The sequence below is a fragment of the Sceloporus undulatus genome, chromosome 4, assembly GCF_019175285.1.
Source record: "Sceloporus undulatus isolate JIND9_A2432 ecotype Alabama chromosome 4, SceUnd_v1.1, whole genome shotgun sequence".
Taxonomy (NCBI): Eukaryota; Metazoa; Chordata; class Lepidosauria; order Squamata; family Phrynosomatidae; genus Sceloporus; species Sceloporus undulatus.
Window position 1 is genome coordinate 44,725,068 of NC_056525.1, and position 12,319 is coordinate 44,737,386.

Below are 12,319 nucleotides of genomic sequence, written 5' to 3' on the forward strand. Positions count from 1 at the left end.
AGGACTGGAACGTGGCTTTGGTGTGGCTTCTGGACTCTTAGGACGCATGCATCATTGAAACACCATACTTCCACTGTGACTCGAAGCAGCTTTATTTTGGCTGTCTGTAACAGGCCAAAGAGAATACCAGTCCACTGCCTAACAAATTCCAGTAACCTAAATAATTAACTCATTAAAGTGTAGAATTAACATCAGTGTTAATCAGGAAATCTTTAGAGTTCAACAGAGTTAGGGGAAAAATCTAATGAAATAACAATTTTACAATTTAATTAATGTATTTTTTTCAAAGCTTCAGACCTAGGACTCTTTGAGTTAGGCCCAGCTTGAAAAGTAGTTTGATTTGTTATGGAATCAGCCTATTTATGCAGGGGAGTTTACATTTTAAGATTTCCTCTTGTTCATCTGTGCTGTACTCTAGTTATAATGGGGTCCTCATTTTGCTATGAAGCACTGAATGCAGGAGCTGACTTTTATCAGTCTGTGGTATTACTTCTAGTTACCTTGTTCATATAGAGAGTTGTGACAGCTTCAGGGGCATACAGTTGCAAAGTAAGTGATTTCTTTCATGCCTTATCCTTCCAGGCTTTAGCACAAAAAGAAGATATGGAGGAGAGGATCACTACTCTGGAGAAGCGCTATCTGGCAGCCCAGAGAGAAGCCACTTCCATTCATGACCTCAATGACAAACTGGAAAATGAACTGGCCAATAAAGAGTCTCTCCATCGCCAGGTAATGGGCCTTTGCTCCCATGCCACCTAGAATACTAGGGGCAATCTGGCTAAAAGGTATACAGGATTTCTGTTTGAATACTCCTTTTGTTTCCTCAGCTGGACGTTTTGCCTAAACGCATCTTCTTTTTAACCTATGGAATTTTGTTTCAGAAGTACTACCTCTTCCTTCACTCCTGGTACCCACTGTTCAGCTGGCCAGTTGAGTTTGGCTATCCTTAAGTATTTTTAAATATACTGTATGTCTCACTGAATGAAATAAATTTCCATGGCACTTTACAATACCACAAAAATAGCATAACATAAAAAAATGAAAAAATAAAGCAATGTTTAAAATAGCAAAGTTGTTAAAAGAATGAGTTTATTAATTATTTTAATGAATAGAATTAAGAAAGTGAAAAAGCCTAGTGAAATAAATAAAAATCTCTTTGCCTGTTGTACTCTCTTCTTTGTGGAGAATGTTCGACAAATAGGATACTACATCTGAAAAGGCCTACCTTGGAAGTACCCAAAGAAGGCACTTCAGATGCTTATCTGATCAATGAAATTCACATGGGAGCAGGTTGCCATTAAAAAGCCCAGGTCCCAAGCCATTCATTGTGTAGGTCTTCTTGTCACGGAGACTTGACCAGCATCATCACCTCTGGGGGTTCTGTTGGTGTGCCATCCACCCTGCTGCCCAACTGTCCCCCTGCCTGAACCATTGGAGGTGGTCCAACCTCTCTAAAAGAAGCAATTGTAAGACTTTTGTTGAAAAACAACATCACTGGACCCCACCTAGGTAACTAATGGCCATTGTCTAATCTCCTCTTTCTAAGTAAGGTTCAAGAGCAAGTAAGGTTCAAGGGCAGCACAGCACAAGTACAAGCTTTCTTGCATGGAAAAGATTACCTGGATCCATTCCAATCTGGTTATGTGATAGAAACAGCCTTGGTCACCTTGGTGGACCTACACCACGAGTTGGGTTGGGGGAGTGTGTCCTTGTTGCTCCTCCTGGATCTTTCAGTAGCACTTGGTTCCACTGACCATGGATTGTTTGGTTGATATATGACTTGGGAGCATTGTTTTGCAGTGTTTCCATTTATTCTTGGCTGAACGCTCCCAGAGAGTGATGTTAGGGCTCTGTTGTTCAGCATTTTGGTCATTAGCATGTGGGGTCCCATACTGTCCCTTGTGTTTTTTAACATCTACATGAAACCACTAGGAGAGGTCATCCACAGCTTTGTGGTTGAGTATCATCAGTATGCTGATGCTATCCAGCTGTAGCTCTCCTTTATAACTAGTGGCAATGAGGCTGTGGTAGTAATGAATCATAGCCTGGGTGCAGTAAAAGGTCTGGATATCAGTGAATAGTGTGAGGATTATTCTAGACAAGATGGAGGTGCTTCTGATCTTTTGGAGGGAGTGCAACTCCATCCAGAACAAGCTGTGATCCCAAACATAGATTAGTATGATTGGGATCACAGCCTGTTCTGGATGGAGTTGCACTCCCTCCAAAAGATCAGAATTTATAGCTTGCAGGATGCTCTTGAACCCAGTGCTGCTCCTGGAAAGCCAGGTTGCTGCAGTGGAAATGGGTGCCTTTTCTCTGTTTTGGGTGGTGTGCCAACTGTGTCTTTCTTTGGGAAAGCAGATGTGGCCATAGTGGTTCATGTCTTAGACTGTTGTAATGTAGTCTATGTGGGTTTGCCCTTCACAAGTGTTTGGGAGCTGCAATTAATGCAAAGTGCAGCAGCCAGATTGGTGTCAGGTATGCATTTTAGAGACCCTATAACTCTGTTCCTGCAAGAACTGCACTGGCTTCCAATTTACTCCTGAGCAAAATTCAAGGAGCTACAAAGCCCTAAATGACTTGGGCCCAAAATATATGAAAAACCACCTCCTGCCATATGAATCGGCCAGAAATTTGAGAACTTCAAAGGAGGCCATGTTACATGTCTCAACATGTTATGAAGTTAGGTTGATGGGCACATGTAACAGGGCTTTTTCTGAAGCAACTCTTTGACTGTGGAACTCCCTACCCAAGGAGGTTATGCTGGCCCCATTTCTTTTAAGCTTCTGGCAGGCAGCCAAAACAATGCTGTTCCTCAAGGAATTTAATATTTTAAATTACTGTTTTAACTGTTTTAAAACTGGATTCTGTGATTGTTTTTAGACTGATTTAGGAGTTTTTAAATAGTGTTTTAATTGTTTAAAAATATTTTTATCATTATATTGTTTTTATTATTTTTTATTTGTTCATCATCTTGGGGGCTTCAGGGGCTCTTGTGGGCTGGGAGGTGATACATAAATATTTCAAATAAATAAATACCTAAGCTGGACAGGATTACAGTTCTATGAAGCATTTGTGAGAACTTACTTTTCATAGGCTATACTTTTTTATTTCTTTAAAGAACATAATATGCCAATGTTCAGTTTGTAAAACCTTTAACAAATGAAAAATAATCACAAAGTTGCACTGCAGTTTATATAATGAAACAGTTTAAATAATTTAACAATTTAAAACAGTTTAAATAGTTGAAAACAATTTATAAACAGTTGAAATTGACATGTAGTTTCCATACTGTTAAATATATGTGCCACCACAGAAATGAGTCTCCTCTTTGACTCACACTTGAATATGTGCATTAGACAACATGGCTGTGGTACATGTTGGAGCTGTGTTTAACAGTCCCATCTCCATATATTAATTACCAACTTTCTGCATTTGTTCTTCAGTGTGAGGAAAAGGCACGCCACCTCCAGGAGCTTCTAGAACTGGCTGAACAGAAATTGCAACAGACAATGAGGAAAGCTGAGACTTTGCCTGAGGTGGAGGCTGAACTGGCCCAAAGGATAGCTGCACTCACCAAGGCAAGTACAGCAGGAACTGGTACCCAAGTCCAGAATGCTTTTAGAGTTTAGCTTCTGTCCAGGTTTTACAACTTTCTTGGGATTGGAGAGAGTGTTAGAAGACATAGAGCTGTTAGTTATGTTTGATATGACTTTTACCTCTCTCTGTTGCATCCATTGGGTGATTGACATGAGTTATCTTTTTGGATGATGGCTTCTGATAAGATTTTTAATATTGTAATAGCTGATCATGCTGGGTTTTCTGTTTTGTGACCACAGATTATGAGGTTAAAATTTATTCCTCAAGGATAAAATAAAACAAACTGCTGTCAAAATGCAGAGAATTGCTTGAGGTTAGGTGAGTTTGAGATTGAGAACCATTTATTGTGGCTGTGCCATCATAGTCAGCTATTTTCATGAGGACATGTCTTAAGATAAGAATTGTGGCATGGATTCAAACATGCACAGTTTGAAAATGTTCAAAAAAAAGTATAAATTTCAAATATCAAACCTTGATTTTCCATTTTTTAAATAGGGGACACCATTTTGCTGTGTCATTATATTTAATGGGACTTGAGCATGCACAGATTTCGTTATATATGGGGGATCTTAGAACCAAACCCCAGCTTATAACAAGGGTCCACTGTACAATCTTGTGAGATTTATGCAAACCTTGTTAATTTGATAAATACAAACAGAACTGATATGAGTAAGGAAGATGCTAAAACAGTGTATAGCAAAATGTAGGCTTGTTCTGAAGCAGCAGGGACACTGACAAACTGAGCTGCATGCCCAGAAGGGTTGTGGCCACATATCCAAAGTTTGGACCATGAGATAAAAGAGGAACTTGAATAAAAGGGGTGGTGCCTAAGTGAGTAGGGCTCAGAGTAAAATACCAGAAATATTGCTATGTATATTTAACATGTTTTAAATAACTAAAAATTACTATTTCTCTAACCCACTTTAGTTATTTATTTACTTTATAATTTGTGTACTGTACTTCAAAATTTATAATTTCTGTATATAATTAGTGTTTTGTCCCAAGAGCGATACTATGGACTTTGGGTGTAGCAAGACTTCTGGCTCTTAGGAACACAGCCTGAACAAAAGACTAAACACAAAAACATGAAATGATCTCCTTTTTCTCAATAATCCTTCTTAAATACCTTGCTCTTTCTTCTTGGTGGGTTTTATCTTTCTTCTTCTGTGGACTTATCTTTGTCAAAGGAAAATACTCTCTCCAGGTCTGACTTGGCTGAAATCTTACTACACAACTGAAACTAGCTAGAGGGAGACAGTATAAGACCCTGGGATTTACCACAATCCTTGTCTTTCTTAAAGCTGTAGATCTCTATTTCCCCTCCTAACTGATACATAGAAAGTCTAATATAATCTCAACTAAATATATGTCTCAAGAGCATCAAAGATGCTCTGGAGGCATGACAATTAGCTTTATTATTTCATTATTTACAATCAACCGTTAAGAACCAATTTGTTGTAATTGCTTGTTTTTAATCCATTTAAGGTTATTAGGTCAGGACAATGTCCATCATCAACTTCCTCATCAAACTCTTTTTTTTTACATTTAATTTTAAAGAATTTTCAAATGATTTTTTTTCATTTGTACTTTAATTGTGTGGAAATCTCTAATGGCCAGTTAAACCAACAGCTGCAATAATAATGATAATAGCTGAATAGATGTATGTAACGCTGGGTTTAAGCTCTAGAGGATTTGGCAGTAGCACCCACCTGGAAAATGCAAGAAGAGAAGTTCAGGACATGAAGGCAAAGATGTATATAATGCTTCCCAACTGTCCCCCTACTCTGAGTTGTAGGTTATTGCTTTATATTTATATTAAACTTATTTTAAGTTTTAGGATCCTTTCTCTCTCCACAACACTGTTTTTGCTTGGGGGTACTAACAAATTTTTGCAAAACTGTGCCACTGTATTTCATCAGCAGATAGTTTTACATTAATGGGATGACACCATGGGGCCATAGGAGGGGGGATTGGATCTGCTGCTCCAGAGACTAGGACCTGAACCAATGGATGCAAGCTACAGGAAAAGAGATTCCACCTCAACATTAGGAGGAACTTCCTGACAGTAAGGGCTGTTTGACAGTGGAACACACACCCTCAGAGTGTGGTGGAGTCTCCTTCCTTGGAGGTCTTTAAACAGAGGCTGGATGGCCATCTGTCGGGGATGCTTTGATTGAGATTTCCTGCATGGCAGCGGTTTGGACTGGATGGCCCTTGTGGTCTCTTCCAACTCTGATTCTATTACTGTGGGCTGCCTGATGCTTACCTCTGCTGTATAGCAAGATTCAAATGTCCCATCCTGCACTCTTACCAGCCTCTAGTTTGGTGCAAAGTTATTTTAGATTTAAATTCAAACATCCTCTTGTGTATTCATTTATCATTACTCCAGCAACAGGTCTGAGAGCCTGTTTCCAGCATCTCACAGGTTATCAGTTTGTCATCTAAATAGGTATGCCACCCAATCTTTAATGAAAACAAATCCATCACAGTGACTTCTTACATCCCTGTATTTTAGGGACTTATGTCTGACTACTGTATACATAAGATTTTGTACAAAAACACATCTTTCTCCATCCCAAATTCCCAACACTTGTAAATATTGCTCACTACTTGGAGAATGTCTTCTCTGTAGGCAGAGGAAAGGCACGGCAGTATTGAAGAACGACTTCGGCAGCTGGAGACTCAATTGGAGGAAAAGAACCAAGAATTGTCACGGGTAGGTTGGTTTCCTTATGGTACACAATACTGGACTTCTTGTAATGTCTAAGACTTCCCTTACAGCAAACCAGGTCAGGATATTGTTGCCAAAAGTATACCTATGTCTCGTTTTGAAGTGGTATCAGATACCATATTTTCCAGCGTATAAGATGACTGGGCGTATAAAACGACTCCCAACTTTTCCAGTTAAAATATAGAGTTTGGTATATACACACCGTATAAGACTACCCCTCTTCCAATGCACACCAAATAAAAATTAAAAAAACATTAGATTTGATTTCAATATGGTAATTTTACTTCAAATGCTTATGACATGCAGGTACGTAGCAGGAAAACATGTTGTATACAAAGCCTGCTTAGATTGGTCAGCTCTCCTTGCCTGCCCAGCCCTGTCTGTCTCCAAGACTATCAGAGCGGTAGCGCAAACACAGCTCTTTTTTCCATACCCCAGGTGTCCCAGACACCTGCAGCTTGCTCTGCTCTTCACTTACACCTTCCCAGTGAGGTGCCCCCTCACCTTGTCATCAGGACTGTGTTAAGTCACTTCTTTCCATGAATCCTAGTGAGTGGATTTTCTTCTATCGTACTTGTACAGTGGTTGCCGCATATGGTGGGGATGCAGCCGCAGTCGTTTGTGAGCTCCCCCACCATATGCGGCGACTGCAGATTCTCCAGTCCAGCTTGGAGGTTTCAGCACCTGCCCTATAAGACAACACCCAACGTATAAGACGACCCCTACCTTTTGAGAAGATTTTCCTTTGTTAAAAGTAGTCTTATATGCCAGAAAATACAGTAATAACTGTACTGTGAAGAGCAGCTTCTCAATTGATCTTGGCAAATTTTCAACCACATTATTGCAGCTTATTTTTTAAGGGATGGATTGTAATGTCATGTTTAAAACTGTACTATCTAGTTACACAGGAAAGCTTTTCATAGTTCAACTCTGTATATGGTATAGTTACATGGAGCCATTCAAATGGTTGCTGCATTTGTGAAGTGAATTGAACTAATAAGGTAAAAAGGAACACTCTGTAGTCCTTTTCATACTAGCAACATGTTTCACTACAGAAGCTGGATTTGTACCATCAGTATGCTACTGGGATTGTAACACTATGTTTAGTGCTTCAGTTTGGGTCCCGTGATTGTAGCAGACACCCACACTATAGCTTTCAGTTTTAGAAGGCCACCCAGTAACTACATCAAACAGTTCCCTACACTCATGCTCATTTGGCTGTTTCTCAGGAGGCTGTTGCCACTTTTCCCCATTCTGCAAGTCCCACTTTTAGTACAGGTTTTTGCAACATTACTTCAGATAGTCCCGTGGTCTTTCTTGCTGCTGTACTTCTATAAAGATAATACACAATGCATTTAAAAAAAAAACAAAAAGAAAGATTCAGGGAGATCATGACATTCCCCAGGGAAAATGTCATCTGTGGTGTACTCTGACCTTCTTTCTACCTCCCTTGATGGAAATAAAGTAAAAATGGGGTAATCACATCTCCTACACACTCCAAATACACACACTTGATCCCTGCATTGAGATACTTATGAAAGGGAAAGTAAGAAAACCCAGAACAATACTGTGAACTGGGCAAACAAATGGATTATTTTTGATGGTAAAAAGACTATGATTGCTGCAGGAGGAAAATTAAATAGCAGGAAGCTCATGCAAAAAGGCTCCCTTCTTGCTGATGCTAACATACCATTCTGTTATAAAAAGCCTTGCATGAAAATAACCTATGACTCCACTCTTACCCTGTAGCCAACTCTGGCTTTGTTTACTAATCAGATAGTTTTCTGAGAAACCATTTTAGGTGCTCCTAATACTTATTCAGATAAAAATACTGGCAATAGTACAATAGTTGACAGTGAAAGATTTTGTTATTCTTATATTCTGGAATAAAATATAAAGTCAAATTGATTGTATAGATCATTTCTAATTTTTTATGTGATTAATATTCATACAGATTGGATTCTCTCAAGTGGTATAAATTGAAGAAGCAGAACAAATTACAGAAAGTGGGTTCTCTCTTAAATCATTCAATCAGAGCTGTGCTCTTGGAATGGTTTTAAAGACTTCTATACATGAAAATTGTTGTTGTTGTGTGCCTTCAGGTGGTTTTTGACTTATGGTGAACCTCTCATAGGGTTTTCCTGGTCAGATTTGTTCAGAGGAGATTTTGTAAAATGGAGGGTGGGTTATATATGGGTTATATAAAATGGAGTGTGATTTCTGGGATTCATTAATATTTAGTGTTATTTTCTGCAGTCTTTGGGAAAAGCAGCTTGGTTGGAATTACTTGGCTCATCTTGTCCTACAGGCTCGTCAGCGGGAGAAAATGAATGAGGAACATAACAAGCGGCTGTCTGATACTGTAGATAGACTTCTGAGTGAATCCAATGAACGGCTTCAGCTTCATCTGAAAGAACGGATGGCAGCCCTTGAAGAGAAGGTATTAGAACTGATCCTTTCACTATGTTGTATTCAAGAGGGAAAAGATAATGTTTTTGAAAATTGGAATTATTGGGGGAGGGGGTCTAAAAAAATTCACCCTAAAACAGTTGAGGTTTCTGATTTATCAGATAATTCCTATTCTTGATCAATTAACTCTCAGTTCTAATATACAAACCTAGGATTCTTCTAAAAGTAATATCAGGAAATTGTTGTTGGTAGAGTATCATGGAGACCGGTTATGTAGAAAAGGGTCTCAGATTTGTTGCTTTGAATTTTCACTAGCCAGTTCAGTTCCCTTTTATTCTAAATCTTTTCACACAATCAGAGTGCAGTGACCTGTCAGCTAGCTTGCACATCTTGAAAAATAATAACTGTTTTCAAATAGAGGAGCGGAAAGTCTAATTGGATCATAGCTGTAGGACTTTTGATTGTATTAAAGCAGCCCTTCCTCACTTCAGGATTTTTCCAGTAGTTGGGATGCTGTAATCTAAGAAATTAGGGCTGCCAGTATATGATAAGAGATCTAGTTTACATGTAGAACATCTAGGTGGGCAACTCTTAGGGGCTGAAGCACCACAATGGCCGTCAGTGGGATCTTGGAGGGATGTATGTCCACCTACAGGCACTATGGTTGACATCCTCTAGTTGATTTCCATTTTACTTCCTGTTTTTTTTTAAAAGGCCTCTTCTGGGCCTAAATTTTTCCAGAGGTTTAAAAACATGGCAGAATTAGCCACCATGCTCTCTAAGTGATGGGTAGGTGACCATTTTTGACCCCAAAATATATATGTTTTAATTCTCATATTGAGACATGATTCTGAGGGGCCTTGGCATCTAAAAGTAGCTTTGAGGGCTGCTGGACATGTCCAGCAGTCCAAGCTTTTTCTTTCCATCATAGACAGTTAATGCTCTTGAATGAAAACACCTGTTTTTTTATGCATCTTTATTAACTTCTAATTTTCTTGTTACCTGAGTTGTTTAGAAGCCTTCCCACATGAATAGCTAAAGTTTTACTTGATTATGAAATAAGTGGGAGCTAGGATGATAGTGAGGACTACTTGATTAAAATCTGCTGATCAGAGCATCCAAAGCATATCTCATGCCCTGTCTTGCCTATGTTCAACTCATTGTAAATTGCCAGCCCTGCTATGTTAACAGTATGCCTGTGGATGTACTCACAGGAAGGCTTTATTCATACTGCTTTCTACCTACCATTTTCAGGAAGTGCATCTTCAGGAAACTCCTATGCAGGCATCAAGTAGTGCACATCGTGATAATCAGGCTTGGCTCACAGTCATGTATGCAAAATCTTTTCTAGCTAATGAAACTAGAATTTAGAGTGTCAGTGGGCCACTAGCTTTTGCATTGCTTCCTTTATACCAGGGGTAGGCAACCTGCGGCCCGGCAAGGCCTTGGGACCGGCCCCAGCCCGGTCCTGCCGCCGATTGCCACCGGGGTCTTTGGCCTCTCACGCGCAGGGGCAAGGGGGGCAATTGTCTATAGATGCCTCAGAAACATGCATTTATATTAACATTTTTTAAAAAATCAGCAAATTTTTTTGCATGTCCTCCACTTGTTTAAAAAAAGTGTCCACCATTTGAAAATGTTGTCCTACATTTGTCCCGGTTTATTTATGTATTTAATTTTTAAAAAATTTATTTATTTATTTATTTGTTGGCTTCGGCCCCCCAGTTGTCTGAGGGACAGCAACCTGGCCCCAGGCTCAAAAAGATTGCCTATCCCTGCTTTATACTGACACTGAATAAGAGCTTTTCACATGCATTATGTCCAGGAAATGGATCCAGGTATTACATGTATTATATCCAGGACAGGATTCAGTGCAATATGGGGGAGTAATATTCTGGACTGAAAGCCTAATTGTTTCCCACTCTTCTTCAGAAAGAGTGCTTTCTGGATGAGTTTTGGCACTGATAAGTATGTGACCTTTGTGGCCACTTCAAACTATTTTCATTTGATAATACTAATTTAAAATATTATAAAGATGAAAGTATTTCACTTACACTGTGTAAGTAATTTACTTTTAAACCTGTACACAGCTTTCTTTGAGATTGCTCAAAGTACTGCATACAGCCATATTTTACAACATTTCTAGCTTGGCCCTCAGAAGATGTTTCCTGCAAGACAGACTTTTTAAATATAGTGTCACTGCACCATATGTGAGCTCACCATACTCAGACTAAAGGTCATGCAGACAGTGAGCCCAGTTTTGATCAATGGTGCACGCACAGCACAACGCACAGGAGCACGCCACCATTCAATACAATGGTACTTGAGTTCCCACAGCATTTCTCTTACACGGTGGAGCAGGGGGTCCACTGTATTCATCTTTCACTTGGTGTTCAGTGGTTATTTACTCTGGTATCTTCATCACAGGCTCCTGTGAACTATTGTTCAAAGAGTCCTTGCATAATAGGTTGGATATTGTATGTAGAGAGCTTTGAATCTTGAAAACCCTGTCAAGTTTTTCCATAAGGCCACTTGAGCACTTTTATCAGGTTCTTTCCATAATTACTTACCTTTGCTTTTTAAGAACACATTGTTGCAAGAACTGGAAAATACTCAAAAGCAAATTGAGGAGCACCAGCATGACAAGGTAAATGCCACTTTGGGGCATTGTGCAAGGAGTGGCAGGCATGTTGCTTAAGTCCATTTTTACTGCTTGAAATAGCATGTTTGAAAGGTGTCAAGTGATTGTGTTGTGATGGTTAATAGGTACAGCAGTGACTGTTTAAGGGCTTTATCATATATATTCATTATTACACAATTTACTACCAGAACTTTATGCTTCCCTGTTGGCGCCTCTATTGACAGAGAACTAATTCCAAATTCCACTCTTTTTTTGTGAGCAGGATGTCCTCACAGAAGACTACAGTAGCTCTGTTTTGTCTAGTTGAAAGAACATTACATAAACAGTAGAAAAGAGAAAGTTAAACTGTGAATGACATATCTCAAGTCACTGAGACACATTGATATGTTTATGTCTGTGTAATGACCAATATTTGCCAAGTGGTGGTAGTAGTGATTTAACTTTCTCCATGTTTCTGCTGACTGACTTCTCAACTGGAGAATTCAATACAGTATATCAGATTGCATTATCAACCCTCCATGTAATCATGGATCTCCAGTGTGGAATGTCAGCTGTTAATTAACAGTGAAAAGAAAGAGAGAAAGAAACAAACAATAATAACTAGGACACTTTCCAGATTATAATATTGACACAATGGATACTTGTCTGTGAAGGGACCTTGTAGCACCTTTGAGACTAACTGAAAGAAAGAAGTTGGTAGCATGTGCTTTTATAGACTTCAGTCTACTTCCTCAAATGCTTGTTTTCATTTTCCCTTTAAGGTTACACTTCTGTTTGAGAAATGTCTCCTGAGATTTCAAACTTCACTGTGTTTTGGTGCTGGGAGAATAGATGTCTGTTTAGTCCATGACTATTTCATATGCAACTGGCATGTGGTGGTGTGGCTGTCACAGTCACCAACCGAATTGCAAGCCAGTGGAGATCTGTTTGCCTGCATA

The 12,319-nt window shown here is 39.2% G+C and overlaps 1 protein-coding gene across 1 annotated transcript in view; it reads left to right on the plus strand.

Annotated features, from left to right (window-relative positions):
* Positions 1–12,319, plus strand: part of PPFIA4 (PTPRF interacting protein alpha 4) — a 188,462-nt gene that overhangs the window by 105,435 nt on the left and 70,708 nt on the right. Inside the window, 4 exon segments of the mRNA XM_042464276.1 lie at positions 583–729; positions 3,447–3,581; positions 6,233–6,316; positions 8,640–8,771. Of these exon segments, the coding sequence (XP_042320210.1) occupies positions 583–729; positions 3,447–3,581; positions 6,233–6,316; positions 8,640–8,771 (498 nt within the window).